This window comes from Ruditapes philippinarum, unplaced genomic scaffold, assembly GCF_026571515.1.
Source record: "Ruditapes philippinarum isolate M1 unplaced genomic scaffold, ASM2657151v2 ctg2075_1_1_1_1, whole genome shotgun sequence".
NCBI classification, from domain to species: domain Eukaryota; kingdom Metazoa; phylum Mollusca; class Bivalvia; order Venerida; family Veneridae; genus Ruditapes; species Ruditapes philippinarum.
In genome coordinates, this window is record NW_026853297.1 from 66460 (window position 1) to 89697 (window position 23238).

General features: G+C 32.5%; 2 protein-coding genes across 2 annotated transcripts in view; one reads left to right on the forward strand and one right to left on the reverse strand.

Annotated features, from left to right (window-relative positions):
- Nucleotides 1-105: 105 nt before the first annotated feature.
- LOC132736420 (actin nucleation-promoting factor WASL-like) lies at nt 106-16764 on the forward strand. Its single transcript, XM_060723546.1, has 10 exons — nt 106-299; nt 6150-6290; nt 10153-10239; nt 10619-10718; nt 11116-11199; nt 11503-11696; nt 12581-12764; nt 13339-13862; nt 14312-14417; nt 15411-16764. The coding sequence occupies exons 1-10, from the start codon at nt 201-203 to the stop codon at nt 15470-15472; spliced, it is 1581 nt and encodes a 526-aa protein (XP_060579529.1). The 5' UTR covers nt 106-200; the 3' UTR covers nt 15473-16764.
- Nucleotides 16765-20071: 3307 nt separating this feature from the next.
- The window catches only part of LOC132736418 (alpha-aminoadipic semialdehyde synthase, mitochondrial-like), a 40614-nt gene continuing 37447 nt past the window's right edge, over nt 20072-23238 (reverse strand). The window contains exons 21-22 of the mRNA XM_060723544.1: nt 22922-23098; nt 20072-22697 (exon numbers count right to left, since the gene is read on the reverse strand). Of these exons, the coding sequence (XP_060579527.1) occupies nt 22588-22697; nt 22922-23098 (287 nt within the window). The 3' untranslated portion in view covers nt 20072-22587. The remainder of the gene's footprint in view (nt 22698-22921; nt 23099-23238) is intronic.

Genomic DNA, 23238 nt, shown 5'->3' on the forward strand with positions numbered 1-23238 from the left:
TACGTGCAATTTCTATTTTGACTAAAAATTGATAAATATTTCTAATTTCAATATGATTTAACGAAAAGTTACTTGTTTACATATAAGAAACGCACTATTTTATATCATTGTTAATCGCCGGATGCAGTAGGAACTCGCAACACGGAAGTGAAGTTTATGTTTTTATTATTTTATACGTTCTCTTTCTCCCAATCTTCATCATGTCGAACCAGAATCGCGGTAAAACCAACGAGAGATCACAGTTGATATCTGACCAAGAAAATGATGGGATTTTCAACAGTCTTGGTCGAGGATGTTTGGTAAGCGACTGTCAATGTCATTTCGTCCTCAACACGTTTCGTTCTCAGGTGCTTGTGTAGTCAAAATTGAATCAGGGTCAGCTCGGCCCTAAAACGTACTCGGCCCCCGAGTCATCTCGGCCCTATTCCAACTCGGCATGGGTCAACTCAGCCAATAATTATATATTACTGGTAATGGTTACTTTTATTACTTTTTATATGTTTTCATCATAACTTTCATTGTTTAATATTTTGACAGTAACAGACCTCTACTCAAGGATATTGGAAAGTTTTTTTGATGAAAGTACCAATTTGTATATAGAAAGAAGGAATTTACAATTTATATGCATGGTTTGCCTACTCCAGATGTTTTTATTAAAATATTGTTAAAACAGCATTGGTCATATTAAAGAACAAAATTACATTTATTGTCACAAAATTCTATCTAAAAACTCTATTTATGGATCAACATTTAACATATATTGTCTTGAAATATCTTCTTAACGAAGATAATTTCAAGCAATATACGTACAGGTACAGTACGTTGCCAACTTTTTCAATTTCTGTTTGTAAGTGATCATACTTCTGAATAACTTTATAGTAATTTACTCCTAAAAATTTTTATTAACTAAACAATATATATCCTAATTTAGGTTTTTAATAGTGGGCCGAGTTGACCTGTTCCGAGTTGATCCGTGCCGAGCTGGTATAGGGCCGAGTTGACCCATTACCGTCAAAATTGACGTGCCAAAGCTAGAATCCGAGATAGTTTCGTTCTGGGTCAGAATCTCGCTTCTAGAGGCCAGATATTGCCCAAACACATATGGTTCTGAAGTACATGTATGGTCTCCCCACACCAAAACACAAATAGAAAAATAGAAAATGTCCAAAGAAAAGTAGGCTGATGGATTAAGCTAGATTATGGTCAGACCTCTAGTGTCACGGACATGTTATAGGTTATTCCAGCAACTTCAGGCTATTATGAATTCTCGTTCTTTCCTTAGGACGGTATACCACTGCAACCACCTACCCCTTGCAGTAGCCCTACTCCCTACCCCAGAGCATTTCAGTGTAGCCATAGCTTGCATCGAACATGTCTCATCCTAGTTTTCCAGCCCTTGTTTTTAATATATTAATATTTAATATTCTTTTATCCTCTTTTTAAACAACCTCTTTAAACTTTCTTGCGATTTTTGAAGAGCCAGTGATTTTTTTTTCAATTTTGAAAACAACCTGTGGCTTTCTGAAGGGGAAAATATAGCGTGATAAATCAGAAAAGGGGAAAATCAAATTCTAAGAACTGAGAATGGTTTACCTACACATATTTTAGAATATTCAATTTCAATTCAATTTAACATCCATGATACAAAGCAGAGGCTATCTGTAGGGACAGCGTTCTGTCTTAAGCTAATATAGGTCAGCTGCTGTTAAGTCATGGCCCTAGTGAAAAGTCTGCAAAGGGCATTTTAGGGGAAAAATAGTAGCATTTTAGGGGAAAATATACCTATTTAGGGCTAGGGGAAACAGCCTTTTTTCGGCTGTAAAATACAGGAAAAAAAATCACTGAGAGCAGACATGTCTACATCCCCGCGAGGGGTTTGGCATTAACGGAAGATAGAATTACATGTAGATAAACACAAAATGGCACAATATCTCATACACATTATAATTATTTGGACTAGTGCATGTGGATCTCTTTATTAATAAGTAAATAAATTAAAATGATTAAGGCAAAAACTCAAAGTGAGCTCTCTGACTGAATTTATAACACATAACATTATCTATTTATTAAACCCATAGGCTGCACCACAGATATATAAACAACGGATAGGAAACTCCGAAAATAGACAAGAGTCCGATTCAGACCCACAATCCTTTGCGCGCTTCGGTGATAATCAGGCATTCACGCTATCGTTAAACTTCGGCGATATCTGTGAATTATTGCTTACATTGCCGACATGGATTTTCATCGGAGAAATATTTGTGTGGAAAAGTGTGTTTTGTATGTTTTAGAATAAATATCTATTGCTTCTTATAAGTAAAAAATGTTTAGTCTTTTTTGTTGATGTACCTCTGGGAATTCAATATGGCAATATTTTGGCTACTTTTACCCAGGATGCATCAAATCTCGCAAAATCTTGTGATCTATGATAACTTGCAGGAACACTATTCTGCCGGTACTGATTTTAACTGTGTGATGTCACAGTCTCTTCTCCATCTTATATTTAGCTCCATGGCTGCACAAATTTTGAAATTATTTTTTTTTCCTATATACTTAAACCACAAAAAGGTCACCTAGTGGCTAATAATGCTATGAAGCTTAACTAGGACAGGCTGTGGAACAACCACAATGTCAAGTTCTGTCACAATTCAGGCAACTTTGCTACATCGTGCAATTAGAAAATTTTTAACATTCTTCTTCTACCTGAACCATATCTACAATCTTGAATAACTTTCATTTAAACTTTTAAGTGGAACAGTACAGTGTAGGTTTTGTACTTTCGTTTTCGACAAACTGTCCGATCATCACCATTTTTTTGCAAGATTTCAACAAATTGGAGTATCCAAGTTTCAGTTTAAGTTATTTAAAATTGTATATAAAGTTAAAGAAGAATGTTAACAATTTTCTATATAAACTGGATGAAAAGGAAGAATACAAAGAAACCACATATCTATATAGGATTTTTTTTCTTCAAAACATTGTTTCTTTCATTTATCACAGACAAGTTGTTTTTGTTTTGTTTTTGTTTTGGGGGGGGGGGGGGGGGGCGGGTTTATGGGCCCCAAGACTGGACAAGCACCTGTGAAATCAAATGCATACTTTTACAAAATCAAAGCACAGAAGGCGCTGAATTTGTTTGGGTCTCCAAATGTCAGAAAGGTGAAGGTTGTGAGATTATAAACCAATTTGTTTTTGTATAGTGCCACCAATGCTTTCCAGCGTTTTAATTGTAGTTAATTGGCTAAAAGACTTATTGCAACACTGATATTCAATCCAATGTTTATTTGACTTAAATAATTTGAAAAAAATGAGTTGCCTTATCTTGGATTTAAACTCCAGACCTCTCGCTTCCTAAGCGTTAACAGTGTTAATATTAACAGCGTTAATGTTAACAGCCTGAAGAAAACCATATTATTCTAAATTAGGGTTTGTAACGACGCTAACTGTTGTTTAACACTTGTGTAAATAATCATGGCGCTTACTATAAGCATGTTTATCTATAAAGAATAAAACAATATTAGAAATCTTCGACCATTCGGGAATTATTTTGCTTGAAAATTAATGCGCCTGTCATTTGACCATCTTTACGCAGTGATCTCCCCTGAATTTTTCGGCGTTAGTGTACATATAAAGGGAAGTAACTGCTTCAAAAAAGTGGACTACTTTCGGCATTTGCAATTAACAGCATTAGAGTCTGAAATTTCGCTACCATTATTTGTTTGGTCTGACGACCCAAACAAATAAAAATGAATTGTTTATAATGAAAATCTAAAACAGGCATAAGGGTACCACTCTGCTAATAGATTAACTTTTATTTACAATCAAGGGTAATGTTAAATGACATGTATATCACAACCTGCTATAATAAATAGAGATAATTTATGTTTAAATTTGAGTTTATTTAATCATTTTTTTATGCCCCCACAGAGTGGGAGCATATAGCGTTGCACTTGTCCATCCGAGTGTCCGTCCGTCCGTCCGTACGTCTGTCCGTACGTCCCGAAATCTTGTGAATGCAACTCCTCTTAAACCGGATGGCAGATTTTGCTTAAACTTCCAGGGATGAACAACCTTAATGTGTAGATGGTACTTAAGGAAGGAATTGTTGCTGCGACCAAATTTAACAGAATTATGGCCCTTTTGTTGATTTTTTTACTATGTACTATGAAGAAATTTTGTGAACGCAACTCCTCTTAAACAGGATGGCAGATTTTGCTTAAACTTCCAGGGATGAACAACCTTAATGTGTAGTTGGTAGTAAAGGGAGGAATTTTTGCTGCGACCAAATTAAACAGAATTATGGCCCTTTGTTGATTTTTTCACTATGTACTATGTAGAAATTTTGTGAACGCAACTCCTCTTAAACCGGATGGCAGATTTTGCTTAAACTTCCAGGGATGAACAACCTTAATGTGTAGATGGTAGTAAAGGAAGGAATTTTTGCTGCGACCAAATTTTACAGAATTATGGCCCTTTGTTGATTTTTTCACTATATACTATGTAGAAATTTTGTGAACGCAACTCCTCTTACATCGGATGGCAGATTTTGCTTAAACTTCTAGGGATGAACAACCTTAATGTGTAGATGGTAGTAAAGGAAGGAATTTTTGCTGCGACCAAATTTAACAGAATTATGGGCTTTTGTTGATTTTTAGTTTTCAACTTGTGGCACATGTAGTCCAAAAAATATTTGACCTAGAGTCATAAGATTGACAGAGCAGTGGCGTGTGGGGGCATCCGTGTCCTATGGACACATTTCTAGTTTCAAAATATTTTTATTTTATTTTAATCCAAAAACCATTATTACTTAGGTAAATTTTCCAGAGAAACATCATTTAGCTAGGTTTTCAAATTATTTAAAGAGTTTATGCTTCATTCCACTTATGTCAAGGGAAAAAGACTAGTAGTCTGGTCACAATTTGATACAAATTTAAAGATGAAAAATAGGATCAAATTACATATTTCAAATGTATCCATCAATTATTAGAATTTAGATTTCTCATAGATCAATCAAATTGATAACGATTTTTTTAGCTTATTATGATCTCTATAAGTTACGATTACATAAAGCAATTAAAAAGTAAGACAGGATAGTGTTATATAATTCTGACCCTTTCTTTGTTGATACAGGGCTTGACTTTCAGATTTTTTCAAAACCCTTTAAAATCTGCATTTTGTGGGAATATTCAAATAGTAATATCTATCAAGGTGCTCAGTACACTTTAAAACTTAAAGGTTAGTGACTCATTACACAAATTTTTATGTTCCAACTCAATATATTCAAGCCTGAATGATCATCATATTTGAAATTGAGTAAACACAAGTTCAAATGGCACATTTGACCAGCCAATATTCACTATTAGAAATCACCATGTCCACAACTTCTTGGCTTAAGCCTGCTGGCAGTTATAGATTCTGCCCATACCACCAGTGCAGACTGTCTTATCTTGGCTTGTATTGTTCCCTATTCAGTCAGTACATGTTTATATTTTGAAATTTCCCCTGAAATGAGGAATGGTTTTGTCCAGATTAAAAGATTTTGTCCAGATTAAAAGATGGACAAGTCTATTATAAATATTAAGCAATTGGTAAAGGTTAATAAGCAGCTGCCATTAAGATGTAACAGTATCTGTTGCTGTTATTTTACTTAAACAAAATCCACAAAATTCTTGTTAGACCATCATAGAAACACACAGGTACTGATTCAGCTGAACTACCTACACACAAAGTCTATATGTAACAAGTATGCATAGGTTTACAGAGGATGTGTTAAACATGAAGTATGCACACACAAACAAACTTGTATAAATTTAAGACGACTTAAATTTGTAAAATTTTAGACCATTTAAATTTTGAATTTCTGTAAAAATAATTGGATTTTAAAGCACTATTGTTTGACCATGAACCATAACTCAAGTATGGCATTCAAATTAATGATCATAAACTTCAATCCAATGTTGGCAAGTAATACAGTCCTTAAATATGTCATTGATTTAGAGGCAAAAGTGAACTTGTTCACTCTCATGACAAATTGGACACATTTCAAAGATGTTTAATTTTCAAATTGACTACTTATGAAATAATAAAATAATATGTATCTCAAATAAGTCTTCAATTATAATAACATATGATATTGTTTTATACTTCAGTCACTGTCAACAGCAGTAGTTCAGTTATACCTGGCAGAAGCTTCTAACAGACAGAGATGGAACAAACGATGTTGTGGTGTCGTCTGCTTTGTCAAGGACAATCCACAAAGGTCTTACTTCATAAGATTGTATGATCCCAAGGTAAACATGCAAACCTTATATGATATTTTGAGGCATTTGTTGTCTATACTTTTCAAGACAGCTGGCTTTGGAATGTTTTTACCCTACTACTGCTTGTGATGTAAAATAAGCTGTGTCATGACTAAACCAACATAATGCGTTTTCGACCAGCATGCATCCGCGCAGTCTGATCAGGATCCATGCTGTTCGCTTACCAACCCTATTACAAGTAGCATAACTAATAGCGAACAGCATGGATCCTGATCAGCTGGTCTGGATCCATGCTGGTCGCAAATGCATCGTGTTGGTTTTGTCATGACGTGGCTCAAATTTTTCATTTGTGAAAGGTATCTTAGTAGCTTGTGCAAGGTGGGTTGGTTCTGCTTAAGGTATTCATAATGGAAAGTGGAAAACATGATATCTCTCTCTACCAGTGTTTCCAGAATTCTACCAGGTTACCTTAAAGTTATCAGATACAGAACAAAGCAACCATATAGGAAGGCAGCTGCTTTTGTTTACAAAATGGAGGGTAAGACACACTGATTCTAGGTATTGAAAGTGTCACAGATTTTATTTTAAGCACCATTTCAAATGAAAAAATAAAAAAAAGCCTACTCTCTACTAAAAAGGTTAGTCTTTTTAAATAAAAAACAAAATAAAGGGTCACTCTTTGATCATAAACAAACTATTCTAATTGAATTCCCAATTTGTTTTTCTTTACAGTATTGGTCATTTGACATTTATGTATATGTTTCCAACACCTGTGTCATGTTGTTCTGTCATTCCTGTAAACATACGTACATGTTAGATATCTCCATATATCAACCGTCCACTTTGATCATTGACAATAGTAAATAATAATATTTCTGATTAGCCCTTGACAGGTTTACGATTTAGAAATGATTAAGAAAATAACTGACAAGATACTTGGTGTCCTAAAAGGTAAACTCGAGCCATTAAACACCTGGATTTTGACAGCAACATGTTCGGTTTCTAATTTAATTGTTTCCGTTTGGCTAAACTTGCATGATAACATGATTTTCATGTTCGTATAGAGTGAAGTAATGCAGTGTAACAGTACAGTCATGACTGCAGTTTGTTACATCATTTAAATAACATATTTGCATGAATTAGAAACAGGTTTAAAATTGTGATGGCTTGAATTTAGTTATATATTTAACTTACAAGCAATGTATGATGATAAAAACTACAGGTGCATAATGCCGAATGACTTGGTTATTTCTTAAAGGAAAACAATACAGGAGAAAACAAAAAGAAAATTGTTCTGAATAGTTTATTTTGAATATTTTGAATAATGTGAAATGTCATTCCGTTTGTCTTAAGGCTGTAAAACTGTGGTGAATTTTCATGATTTATACTAAATCTATTGTTAATTTTCCTTTCAAATAAGTCATAGATTCAGCGTGTTAGTGAATACAAAGTTTTAATGTGGTTTGAAGCAAGGACATTTATGATAATTTTTGATGGAGCTCATTTTAATTGGTTGGAAATTTTCGTATGAAATAGCCTAAGATATTGCACAAGATACTTTATACTGATAATATATATTTGGCCATGACATCATTTTTTTTTGCGTATTACCTGTTACCTTAGTGACACATATATGTTAAGTTTTTCATGACTTTTGTCATAACCACATGCTATATATATATTATGTAGCAATGATGCTCTCATTGGTTTAATTGCTACATGCATGATGAATTGATAAATTGTTGTGAAAATAGTCAATCAACTTCATCTGAGGTTTGGTAATTAGATAGGTTAGTAAATAATAGAGAACAAGTATTTAGTATATATCATATTAATCAGGTAGATATGTTCTTACAATGTCATCCTCATTAATGGGGTTTTACTTGATACATTACTTGGTTAATGTTAAATTGAGAAACAAATGTTATTTTATAACAATTTCTTTGTTGAGAAATTAATTTAGTGAACAGTATGACCAAATAAGAGCTCAGGGAAACGGGTTGAAAACATTAAGTTGATTTATGTATAAAGTTACTATATATTTTATGTAAATGTATGCTATGTAGTAAAACTTTCCAAATTCCACCATGACTTTAATGAAATTAAATATCTCTTACAAAAGTTATAACTGCCCTATATAGCTAAAGTTTAATTTTGGATTGTTTGACAACAAAACAAAAGGGCAAGATAATCTTAAAATTAATTGAGAAAAAAAAACCAAAACAAACAAAACAATAAAGAAAATATTTACAGGAAATCACCTTAAACTTGAAATACTTGTATACTACCAAGGGGAGACAAGTCTACAAAAGACTTTTAAGGAATTTGCCTCCTATACTGTCCAGCACTGGGAAAAGTTGAGTGTACTCTCCACAGGCAGGTCTTGTTTCAGTTTAGTGTTTGATGTCTATGAAATCAAATAAAACAGATTTGTTTTTTATTTCTTTGATTATGTAGCCCTGTAATGAAAAAGGTCCTTTTCTGTAGTTCGCTATTGTTTGAAAACAGTACTTTGTGTACTGTTGGTTTTACATTATTATTGCTTATATGTTTGTTCAGTTTAGTTTAAATTGTTATTTATAAATTATTTATATCGAGATCAAATTTGAATGTGAACCATTCTAGCTCATCATGAACCACTCCTTGACTTTTTGAGGGAAATTTTACTCAGTTTAGAAAAAAAGTTGATTATATAGTTAACTAATTAGATTTATGTGTTCTAGAGTTGAAGCTATGTCTTTAGTTACAGTAACTTAGAGTGATGAGCTAATTGGTTGACTGCATGTAAATTGATTTACCTCATTTTGTATCTCATCACTGTCAATATTATGTAATGTTATTACTGGTAATTATAGCCTTGTCATTCTACTGATGAGACGTGTTACAGTAGTCACACTGTCTCTGTATCTGTCACTTTGTCTGTGTCTAGTCAGCCTCTAAAATCCTTGATTTAAATGTTACCTGTATTTTCAGTACAAGCCATGTTAAATAGTGTGTTTATTGTACTGAAAAATGTTGTGGTCATTTTAATATATCTTATGCTGGCAAAAATTTAGGTCAATGTTAAGTAAAGGCCTCAACAGACTATAGGATTTTGAAGTACAACACCAATTAAAACTAAGATGTACAGGCAAATCTTCATATGTGAAGGCTACTATTTCTTGAATTCAGAAACCTTAAGATAGGACATGTTCTATTTTGAAAATCTTGTCGCACAAATTTCTACAGACCTCCCACAATGACAAGTAACAGATTACCAAATTATCTCCTGATAATGGGTGTAATAAATGAAATTCCAGAACAATTAGGGCTAAAAGGTAAACATAGTAGTATGATGGGGTAAAAGTGATGTTGAAAAACTATTCAGGCCGGATAGCTTAGTCAGTAGAGCCGCAGTACAGTATTCCAAGGGTTTGAGTCTCGGTCAGGCTTCACATTAAAAAAAATATATATATATATTTTTTAAATGGAGGTGTTTCAATCATTACTCATGGCGAAAAAAGTATTGAGTGAGTAAAGTATGTAAAGGATCAATTGGGAGGGACCCTTTTTAGGGGAAACCTCAGATGATTTCTACAGTGTAGAATTACTGTCTGAATGCTAGTGTTGTATTGCTTTGAAAATTGTACATCTTATCTCTATTTAGTGCTGTACACCTAAATCCTACCGTCTGTTGAGGCCTTAAGCTCTTCTCAGACAGTCCTTACCTTTACCACTGTGAGTCTAATATTAAATTTCTTTATAGTTTATCAACCAATCTGATACTTTGCTGCCAACACTTAAGTTTATATCTTATTTTAAAACGTAAAATGTCGATAAAAACTGTTTTTAACATTTTAGCTTAATTTACTAGTTTAATATGATAAATATAAATATTTGCCATGTATTTCAGAGTAAGCAGATATTATGGGAACAAGAGATTTACACCCAGTTCAAGTACAAGACACCAAGAGAGTATTTCCATACATTTGAAGCACATGTAAGTTGTTTTCAGTGATATTTTCATCAAATTGTACTTTAAAAAAAAGAATAGTTTTATGGGCAGTAAAAATTCAAGGATTTCAGTATATCAAAATACAAAAAAAAATGAGCTATCCAACAGTAAAGAGGCTGGTCAGACTTCACAAATGTAAAACATGAAGTAAAGAGTTATAGTAAAGATATATAAATGGATGTTTATGTCACAGTTCAAAACTGTTCACTAATAAGTAAAGAAAATGTTTAAGTGGCTGGATAAGTATAACACAGCCGATTGGGCTGCAGTAGAGTATTCCGAGGGTACCGGTTTTGAGTCCCACATAGACTGCACATTTGTCTCACCATTTGTCATCACCATTTGACATCTATATGATATACAGGATTGTCAAGCTGGATTGAACTTTGCTAGTGAAGATGAGGCTGCTAAGTTTAAGAAAGTTGTGGAGGGAAAGTTGATGGAGAGGCACAAGAAACGACTTGGTAAGGTTGCATTCTGAAGAAAAATTTAAATAAGAAAATAAAAACTTTAGGAAAAAGTAATTGATAACATTCCAAAGTCTTAACTTTACATTCACAAATTTAAAGAAATATTGGAATTTTCTCACTGTAAATATATGAAATTCTACAAACTTACAAACATTATTTTAGAATCTAATGTATTGAAAGTCACACATGCAAATGGAATGTCAATGGATAGAAAATTGTGTATTGATGTTAGACTCAAGTTAGTTGTTGTTAAATGTTGTCCCCATTACAGAACGGTAATGTTTTTCCTGTAGACACAAATATATATCAATATATTAAGTAAAAGTAAATCAGCATATGGATACATACACATATAATATTGGATATGTGAATGGTTGATTTATTGTTATAGAGAAGAAGAAGCAGCAAGGTGGAGGTTCAAACACTACATCTCCTCCGGTACCAGCTCACGCCGGCTCTGGCACCATGATAGTCGGTAAGTTTAAATAATACGCTTAATCATCCATAGTGCATCTAAGAAAAACTGTTGTGCTTTGATCATAATTTAAGCTTATCTGGCATTCTATCTTTGAAACAAAAGTAGCAAACGATAAAAGCAAACTAGTTTGAATGTAGTTTCAACAATATTTTTCTTTACTGTTATAACAGAATTGATATTTTGCTATACATTATGTATAATACATAAGTTGAATATTTCATAGTTTGGTTTTGTACTTTTCTTGGAATGAATACATTTTTGTAATAAATCAGCATTTATAAGGTAACCTGGTATTTACAGGTTCCGGACCGCCCCCGTCCAGTGGTAACGTCACTCTGAACAAGCCTCCCGTGAACACGGTGAAGGCAGCACCAAAGAAGAAAGATAAAGGAAAGGACAAGGGAAAGAAGAAGCTGACCAAGGAAGATATTAGTACACCTACTGACTTCAGACATGTCAGCCATGTTGGCTGGGATCCTGACTCTGGTTTAGATGTAAGTTGTATTATATGATAATAATATAAAAATAATATAAAGTAAGACAGTAACAGTCAAGACAGTTTAATGTCAGATAGTTATATCGGTGCAGAAGTAAATTTGTGACTATACTGAGGTTTTGAAACCTTCAACTGACATGTTTGAGTCATGTTTTTACCTTCAGCAGTTTCTTGGTATTACTATTCTAGGTGATTCATGTTGTCAGAGACATAGATAACAGAGATAAGCAGCTGCTATATACTCCATTGAAATATCACTCATGCCTATCAAAAAGTGAAAAATTAGACATTTTGTAGCAAATAAAACTTGCATGTACATTTGATCCTTTAATATTATATACCATTTGAAAGGTAAATCTTTTATCTATTGCTGCATGTTAAAATATTGGTAACTTTCCATGTCTTTCACTTAGAAAAACATGGCAGAACTTACCCACTTAGCCAGTTTTTTGTCATATGAATAGTTTTGTAACAAAAATTATTAAGTAGATTAAGTAAAAAATGATGTATCATTTATTTAAATGGGAACTGTAAATATTTTTACCTGCAGCCATAGACAAATGCATAAGCTTTCAGAAAATGTATTATTTTACTGATTTTGATATCAGGTTAATAAGTTTTACTTGCTACAAGATTTAAGTTTAGCAGGCACGCGTGATATTAATTAACTGGCTAGGAAGTTGCTTATCTCTGTTATCTATGTCTCTGACGTTGTGAAAAAGTTGGCTGGTATTTGTAGACAAAAGTTGGTCAAGAATACAAGAAAATTGAAAATTAACTGTTTATTGATACATAACTGTACAAGTGTTGCCAATGGGTGCTAGACAAAGATGAACAAATGAAATAATATGGTGTATATTTATGTGGTACATATATTTACAGATGAAGAAGTTAGACCCGGAAATGAAGGCATTGTTTGAGCAGATCGGTATAGATGATCAGTCACAGATGGATGAAGAGACTATGGACTTTATCTATGACTTTGTTGACAAACATGGTGGTTTAAATGCTGTTAGAGAAGATCTAGCCAGGCGTAAGCCGCCTGCAGCCCCCACCCATCAAGCAGGTCTGTATAATGTTGCATTATAAATTATAATTAATTAACATGTTATTGTATCAATTAATTTCTGATTGATGTTAAAGTTATGATAAAACAGGTTATATAACCTCTTTTTTTTCAAAGATAAGGTGTGGCATGTTCTGTCAGTTTCGTTTTCCTGTGTGTTTGATTGATACATTAATGAATTGACAAGTTGTGACAAAATGAACATTTATCTCTGTCTCCAGATGCTTGTATGTGTCTATAATTAGATTTAATTGTCTCCAGATGCTTGGATGTGTCTATAATTAGATTTAATTATGCAGCTTAAGTTAAGTAAGAAGGTAATAGATAAACTACAGCTGCTGCTACTTTATAAACAAAAAAGTCTTTAAACATAATTTTTATTCAAAGTAAATAAAAATAAAATATTCTGTTTATATTATGATTGATTTATACCATACTGTGAGACAGATGTACAAGTCAAGTTTTAAATAAGGCAGCTTGTTTAAATATGAATAAATCAAGTTTAAATATTCTATGTCTTGATGTTTTCATAATTGTCATATTAGCGTTTAATTGAAAATCTTACTGATTTCAGGGCCACCACCCCCTCCTGGGCCAAGAGCTCATCCCCCTCCTGGGCCAAGAGCTCCACCTCCCCCAGCAAGAAATGCTGCACCACCGCCTCCACCATCACATCGTGGGGCAGCACCACCCCCACCTCCAGGACGTCATGGAATGGCGGCTCCACCCCCTCCTCCTCCAGGAAGGCCAGGAATGGCAGCCCCGCCTCCACCTCCTGGGAGGCAACCAGCTGCTGCTCCTCCTCCACCTCCAGGTAGAGGCGGTCCACCCCCTCCACCACCAGGAAATATTCCTGCCCCACCTCCACCACCTCCTGCAGCCCCTGCATGCCCCTGCACCACCCCCTCCTCCCCCTGCAATGCCATCTGGTGGTGGGGCACCTCCCATGCCCCATCCAACTCTGGTAGAACTGGGCTACTTGATGCAATACACAAAGGAACTACTCTAAAACATGTTGAACCGGGTCAAGGTATAGGTGCAAGTGATGCTAGAGGAGGACTTTTAGATCAGATTAGAGGAGGGACTACACTGAAAGCAGTAAGTATAAAAATTAATGATTTTGAGTCCAATTAAATATATTTATCTTGATATATTTCCATTATATGGGAAAGGTTTTATTTGCACTTTATATTGACATGTACTTAAATGCTTAGCCCTTTCTGTTTCCTAAGTATGCTTGCTCAATTTGTAAGCTTACTGAATTTGTAAGTCAAGTCTTTCTTGATTTGCACCTTATTGGAGATTATGTAATAAATTTGTATTTTAAGATTTAGGTTGATTTATATGAATACTTTAATTTTATAGATGTAGATTTGTTCATTTACTGTGTATAGAAGAATAAACGCTTGAATAAATTTTTCCAGGCAATTAAGGTTAAAGTTATAACATTAGAAGATCTAAAAAAGATCTGTTTATATGGATATTTATGAAGTAAGTTTGGACTGTAATCTACATTGTTATAATATTATGAGCATGTATATTTAAAGGTGGATCATTCTAGCAAGCCGGCTGCAAGTGCTGATTCTGGCGGTGGTATTGTTGGAGCGCTGGCTGCTGCCCTGGCACAGAGGAAGAATGTCATTCAAGGCTCTGGTAAGATTCTTGTATTGTTTGTTGTTCCATATGACAGTGTTAACAAACAAGGACAATTATATGTTGTCTTGTTACTAACTGAATTTTTTTTCAATAAAAGTGGTTTTGATTTGCACAAAACACAGCTTTCTTAAGGTATATTTATATGATAAGTCCTTGTTTAACGGAAGGAAATATTTTATATTTGTAAAGAATGTATATTAAAAAAATCTTACCCTGTGATGGATTCAATCTTGCCACCAAAGGCTTTCAAATACAGAGCAAACTATAGTGTGGCCCTCTGTGGAGCAATAATATCCTTTAAATAGCAGTAACAGTTTTTTCTAAAAGGATAAATTTAATTTTTCTAACAAACAGTAAGAACATGTACATCTTAGTTTCCTCAAGAGTGTTGGTTAGCAGAGTTTGTATTGTAAAAACAACACTAAACACTGAGCCAATGTTTTGGTTCCACGATATTAATTGAACTAACATTTGTTTCACAAAATTTAAACATAACATTACTAGTTTCTTTAATGTCGAGAATTCTATATATGATGATATCCTTCATTTAAACAAAGTCTAAAAATTGCCATAATGTAATTTATACATTCTGTGACTGCTTTGTTGGACTGTACCCTCATTACTTTTATGTGTTTAACATGTTTATTTATAGCATGTTATTTTATCATATCAACTGATGAGCCTTATGAAAGAGAAACATGTTTTGATAAATTGTTTTGGTTCACATGTTTATTTGAAGACATAGTATGGTTATGACCCAAATAAGGTTGAAACTCATTATACAAGGGATAAGCCTGCAAATAAGTTATCAAAGATTAGAATCAGATACATTGACCATTAGGCAACTGCTTCTCATAATATTCCATTGCAGTTGAAAATTCAAATAATGCAATAGATAAGTAACCATTTATACATCCATCAGTTGTATGTAAACTGACATGGTAAAAGTCAAAATGAAACGGTTAATTATATTATATATATATATTTCAGATGATGAAGATGATAGTAGTGATGATATAGATGATGATGACGATGATGAATGGGATGACTAAAAATGTTTCTTCATCTCATCATGCATTCCTTCCAGCTTTTAGAAATGATGGACATTTTGTACTACAAGATTATTTTTAAATGTTGTGTTAAAATCATGAACTGATCTATAATGTGTAATATTTTATGTGCTTTTCAAACTTTCAATACTAACTTAAATATACTTTGTAAGGGTCATTTAATTCAGGAATGTTTCATTTATAGTGAAGATCACAGTTACAAATGATTAATGTGAAAAATTTACTTTTGATCAACTTGTACATGAAATCAGAAACATTCATTAGGTCTGTTACAACATGACCTACAATTTAAGCAATGTTCTGGATTTTCTATTTAAAAATTTTTACTTAAAGCAAATTTCTGGATTGTCTATTTAAAAATACTTACTTAAAGCAAATTTCTGGATTGCCTATTAAAAATTCTTACTTAAAGCAAATTTCTGCAATTTCCAGCTAAAAATTTTACTTGATGCAGATTTTTGTGGGTCTTTAGGCTCCATCTTCAACCATTACCATATTCATAAACATCGTGATTGAAAAATAGTTAAAAGCTACTGCTTAACTAAAATCATATCTTTAAAGCGGCACGCCTTCAGATTCATGCTAATTTTCATGAAAATTTTGAAAATATGTTTCGAAGTTTTATTCAGTGAAATAACCAAAAGGAAGCAATTTACACAATATCTATGGCACTTACAACCTACGTAAATTACTAAAAAGAGGACAAAATATGCAAAAATAGCCCTTACTGCGTTAGTAACACAGTAGAAATATAGTTATAAATACTTAAAAATTGGTCATTAATCGCACATAACATGTAAATTATTACTAGAACTTTGAATATTTACACTTTTCCTAAAATCTTAGTACATTTTTCTCAGGTTTGGTTTTATTGAAATATTTTCGCTCATCTGGAGGCGTGCAGCTTTAAACAACAGCAGAGACATTCTATGTTACAACTCTTTGTAACAATTGACTGTAAGATTATGGAAGCAACATGATTTGCCATGTTTTGGTTTTTATCACCGTAATATAGATATAAAGTTATTGGCAATTTCTGAGAAATAGACAGTCAGAAATTTTCAAATTTAAGGATTCTCATAGGAAGATAAAGTATGGTGAAGACTTGTCATTATTTGATTGATACAAATTATGATACAAATAAGCAACACAATTTTCCATGTAAATTTTTATTTCATGATTGACAAGAACAGTGTAAATATTTCAGAAAATTTCTACTGTGATATGTTAAAAGTGATATAATTGACAGAAATAAAACCTGTATACATCAGAAAGTCTAGTTCTGGTCAATTTTTACCATACTTTATAATAATATTATAAACTCTTTGCCATTATTTACCACTGCATATAAAAACTAAGGTAAAAAAACTCCCAGTTTACCATTTGAACTAAAATCATTTCATTTGTAACTGGTTTATCGTTACATGATAAACAGTATATATATGTCTAGAAATATATAAAAAAAAATTAATAAAACTGAAGCAATCACTTGCCATTCATGCAGTATAATATTCCATAGGGTTTAAATATGTATATACTAACATGTTATTTTATAATTTATGATATCACTTAGGATATGAACAGAAATATGAAAGTTCAACATTTTGTGTAACATTAGCACTTGTTGCCTTTGTTAGAGATCTTCAACATAAAAATTCTGGTGAGTGTTTAAAGCTTTATCGAAAAAAATCAAGTGAAAACTTGTCTTTTACATAGGTTAATGAACAAATTGAGCACATTTTAGGTTGTTCTGTTGGCTTTATATACTTAATTTATAACTAAGAGGTTCCAATAGAGGTTACTGGATATAGTCCTAGGAAAAGATATTCCTCTTGTAGCAGCAACCGAAGTAACAACCAATTTTCCTTAAGTGAACATAACTTGACTTTCACATTCAGTGAGTCCAAATATTTCATAACATGGAACATAGTTAACGATATAAAAAAAAAATCTGGAAAATCTATGGATAATTCCATTTATTTCTTAGCAAAAGAAAACTGCTGAACCTAGCCAATTAACAAAATTTAACTTCAAGAAACTGTTAACCATAACCACAAGGAATCGATTTTCGTTACAGATTCTCATAAAAGTGCTTGGTAAATTTATAGATGTATGATTTTCAAACCAACGCATGATGTATTTTTCTAAAGTCTATTTTCAAACTATGAAAAAATGGTTACATCAGACGGTATTATGATATCACAGGGTAAGTTCATGGGTGCAAGTTTTTTAGGCATATGCCCGAAGCTTAGGTTTTTTTGTGACAAATTTCATCCTGTTTTACTATTAGATTATGTAGGAAAATGATTATGAATTACAGTTTTCAGGTTTTTCCAAATTTTCAACTTGCACCCATGTAAGTTTGCCTAATAATGCACACAGGGATAGCATTTAAACTCGCAAATATATAATGTTGAAATATAAAAACACAGATTAGTGAACAATGTGCATGGGTATTTATGGTTAAAGTCGTAGGCAAAGCAGAATTCCCTCATAATTTTAACTTGCAGAATAAACATATACATACATATAAACATGTATATGGTATAACAAAAAAAGTATTTTAAAAGTTATACTGAGATATAGCATCCACCAGAACATACTGAGTACTTTTGATGTCCATGTAGAGATACCATCCTCCAATATATTTCATGCAGGTTTAATCCATGGTTTATTATTTGCAAAATTAAAAACAGAGTATTTATATGCCATTCACATTCACACAGTTTTAGATGAAAATAATTAAAAGAGATTCCACAGTGATTTTTTGACAAGACAGGATAACCAATCCTCTATTTATATGCCATTCACATTCACACAGTTTTAGATGAAAATAATTAAAAGAGATTCCACAGTGATTTTTTAACAAGACAGGACAAGACCTAGATCAAAAACCTGTATGTTAAAAATTTCAAGTCATTCACTCAATCTGTTTTTCCCAGAATAATCACTTTACAAAATGACCCCAAAAAGAAAGTGTCAAAATAGGCCATAAACTGCCTAACAAATGGTTCAGTCTAATTCTTATATTTATTATCCTGTATTAAGTGTCCCTGTAGACCTATGTTAAGAATTTCAAATTTTACGTTTTTAAGCATTTTGACTTCAGTGGAACACTTTTGAGATATACCACATTAATAAGTGCTGTGTTGAATTAAAATAAATTGGTGTAACAAAAATATTGATGAAGTATACAAAATAATACATAAACAGAAACAATCCACTGCAAACAAAAATAAAATATGTAATTATATAAAACATTAAAGCTCAAGGCTAAATACTGTAAAACATCGAAAATATGAAAAAATAACACAAAAATTACATTAGTTGATATGTTGATTTCATAAACAATTATAAATCAATTAATAACTAATATTTGAAATTTGTTTGATATCTTATCAAGAGGAGAGAACACTAACAAAAAGTCCCAACAAATTTAATTCAGAAATTTTGCTACACATATTATTCTTTGTTGTCTTTCATTATTATATAATTTGTTAAGATAAATTTATTAATGATTAATTAATTCAGCATTGATTAAAAAGGTTAGTGGTGAAAATTACATTTTAACAAATGTATTAGAATTATACAGAAAGCAATGCCATGACAACAGGAGACTTGAAAGCTTCAACCTTATATAAGTCAGTTAACATATTTTGTACATATTTTAATTGTTCAAAAGGGCTTAAATTGAATACTACAATGTATAACAAAGAAATAATAAATCAAAATATCACATTATCAACAATCAGACAATGTCATAAAAGTACATGGAATTTATTTTTCATTTGAGCATGGTATCTATCAGGTTTGTGGATGGTCAGTGGTTCAAGCCAGGTTGCCACCAATGCCAACAATAATGCACACAGTCGTATCTCTGGTATTCCTCAAACAGTAATGCTGGAAAATCAATACTGGCATATAACCTTAACAGTGTCTGTTTGTGTTCAGTGTAAAAAATAGAATTTTGTAAAACACTGGTCATAAAAATTTTTGACCAATGATATACATTAACATGATGGTGTAAAGATAATTGTTGTAAAAACAGTAGCAAATAGACTGATATTAGAGATTCCTTTACACCAATAAGCATGTATAACAGTATAATAACTAGTCATAAACAAATAAATGTCTTAACAATTCAATTAGAAAAATAGTGAGCATTTAACAGTCATCTCCCTTCAATCACAGATAACACCAATGTCTAACTGTCAAATGTCAACGCCTCCAGAATTGTGTCAAATTCTTCTAAAACATAGAAATAAAGACATTAATTATTCAGAAGAAAACCAACAAAATCAGGGCTCGCGCTGCCAGGAGCCAATGAGCAAATTGGCTCTGAATACCCATTCTAATAATGATGTTTTGATCATGCTTGTAAACTTTAACATAAAAATCACCCAATTCTCAAAGTTGTATGTCATATGTTTGTTGATTCATCTTTTTTTTTTTAAAAATAAATATTTCCCTTTGGGGGCTGGCGACACATTTCTGTGTTTTTTTTAAACATGATGCAAAAAAAACAGTAATTTACATAACTAACTATCAATAGATCAATCAGAGAAACATTTGTGCAAAGTCATATCTTTCTTTTAACAATAACAACTTCATTTATCCATCAAGACTCACATCCAAGCTTCTAATTCAACATTCAATAATTATTTGACCTAAAATATACCCATTCTATCATTGCTATATTGGGGAAGAAGACATATGAAATTATCATATTCTATCACAGTTACAGGTAATAAATGTATAAACTTTATATGAGAATAACATCAAAATACAAACTCGTTCAGTCATACATGTATAAGAGATCATAAACATAAATCATTTGTGCTCTTTTTGTAGGAAAAAAAGGGTATGTGAGATCCAAGCTGCAAAGATTTTATATATAAAGATATTTCATTATTTGTAAGTATGGTCACAAATTCAATTTGTTTCTAAACAAGCTTCCTAAGACATTAAACAGATCACATAACCTATAGTTTCACTCCAGTCCCTTAACAAGTTAACCAAGGATTATGCAAAAAAGAACCAAAATATTTAAACAGATATTAAAGATTGAATGCATAAAAACACAATGAGACAAATCTAAACTTTACAGTAATAAAACACTTTTTTCTCAATTTTCTTATGATTGTATTTCATTTATTCATGATTTATCAATTTTGTACAAAATTTCATCAGAATATAAAATGAAGATTGTAATTTAAGCAAACTTAGAACTTGAAAATATCTTCAGGAAAACATAAAATACCCTGTTCTATACAAAACCTGTGTGTGACACAATAGGGCATAATTGTCATTTTTTCATTGAAAATACACACCTTTCACAAGAGTAACATTGAAAACATTACCAACATCATATACTGTAAATACAAGTACTAACTTAAATTTGTTCAACTAGCATCACTTTCCTCCCTACCAGTCCTTATAAGATTATTTGGCTGCATTAGTAGCATACATTTCTCGCAAAAAAAATCTGTTTCAATAACCCTTTTATTTCAAATGATGCAATTAGCAGAATCATTTTAAATCAAATTCTTTTACCTTGACTATTATAATAATAAAGAACTATCGTTGGGTCTGCTTAACACAAAGTTTTTTTTTAACCAACTAATTGTTTTTTTTATTCTAAGAGGTCTTGTTTTGAAAGTTAGAATGGTTGTTTATGGCCATCATCTCTGCATCTAGGCAAGAGGACATAACTCTGTCAATAATTTTTAATAAAATTATCCCAATTTTTCACTTAACCCTTTACCACATATATACGCGAAACAACGCACTTTCGACCCCCCCCCTTTTTGGGGCCTCAAATAGTGAAAAAATGTCCTATTTGGGCCCTAAACATAAGTTTTCGTTTGAGAAATGTTGCTTAAAAAATTGAGCACTTTTTCGGCACCGCCCCCCCATCCAAAAGATACATCAGGGGGTTGCCAGAAGGGGGATGTGCCCCCTTCTGTTGGGGGGGGGTTTGAAGGGTGGCGGAGTCCCCCTCATCGCCAAGAAAATTTTGGACTTGTGAGAGGCTAAAAATGACCCCAGGTCGACCATAATGGAACGTTTAACCAAAGCTGAAAAGCCTTTGACTCTATCTCAATCCCTTGAGAAGTTGCAGCACTTTGAAATAAATTTTGATGGAAAAAATCGAGGCAAAATAGTGATTTTTGGCAATTTTGAGATGTCCCCTCGTTGCCATGGTAACAGGAAATTTAAGACTGAGCATGTCGTTACAAAGGCAATGGTCCAGTCAACATTTGTGCCAAGTTTGATTAGTATTGAAGCATTTTTCATAGTTTCATAGCAGTTTGAATTTGTAACAGGAGGCTTTTCAGTGAAAACGGCCGTTTTTCACAATATGCTCATGGGGGAAAGGGTTAAAACTGCAATACGTTTACTTTGATCTCCCCTCTTTTTTCTTTTCATTTTAAAGTAATAGCTCAAAACAAAACTTTTGATATTTGTTGGTAAGAATCACCTCCGAATCCAGACAAGAGACATTATTCTGTCATACATTCTGACAAAATTGTTCCCCTTTTTCGACAGAATTTTGGCTTAATTTCTGTACCATCTCACTGTTTAGTATACGATAAATATCCATCACTGTATAATTATTAAACTTATCTATGTCCTTTTTCAAACATACTAAATGTTTTACTTCTCCTGACTTATTTAACTTATCTGCCCATTTCCCACTTTCAAATAATAGTTTTTAAGGACCTCTCTTTACTACCTTATCAAGTAGAAGTTTTTAAGACTGGTTCTTATTCAACTATCAAGTACTTGAACAGCTCTAGGTTTATCATACAATCTTTGCAGTATTTTTTTAGAATCTGAAAGCACTTAATACAAAACCTGGGTAAATATGCTTGTGAAAATATAAGAAAAAAAACCCACACACATAACATATGCATATAATTATCTAGACTAGTCAAACACAATCACAGAATTCCCAACGTACAACATCTACAGTAAAATCATTTATCAAGTTATTCTGTAAGACTTCTGGCCATTACGTACAACAAGTATAAAAAGTTATTTTTAGAACATGCCTAAATGGTCACATGGCACATTAAGCCACTCCCTCCATTGTTCTATTCAATGACTTCCCTTGCTCTGATACCCTCAGATTTCAGGCGGCTTAAAATAGGATTGTATGTATCAATACTTAGTGGAATAACCATGCCTTTTTTCTGTATCTCTCCTGCAAACAAAATAATGCATAATATTTCATCATTACATGTATAGTGACAATCACAAGAAAGTTTTTGCAAATTAAAACTGGTTTGGAAATAAATCTTAGTAGTTGTGTAATGGAAGGAGCTTAGCAATGTTTACAGGACTTTATCAAAATACAAGTTATGACAGATATATCAAAATGACAAATTATTCGTTGTATACTACATGTATTTATAAAACACTTCAAACCTTCAAGAACCATTTTTGTTGCAATGCCTGTTGGAAGTCCTACAGTTTTGGCCATAGCAGAGTATCCATTAACTTCACCATATACCACCAAGCTGATCTTTCTCTTCTCTGTTGATCCATCCAACCACTGTACACCAATATCATGGTTCATCAAGATCATATCTCTCTCACCAGGACCTGACAACAATTTCCATGACAACATATCAACAATATTTCTAATGAATGTAAAACAATGATTCATAAAAAACAGTACCTACGGTTTCTACAGGCACAATCAAGATGTAAATTTAATATATATATTTCCACTATCCTTAATT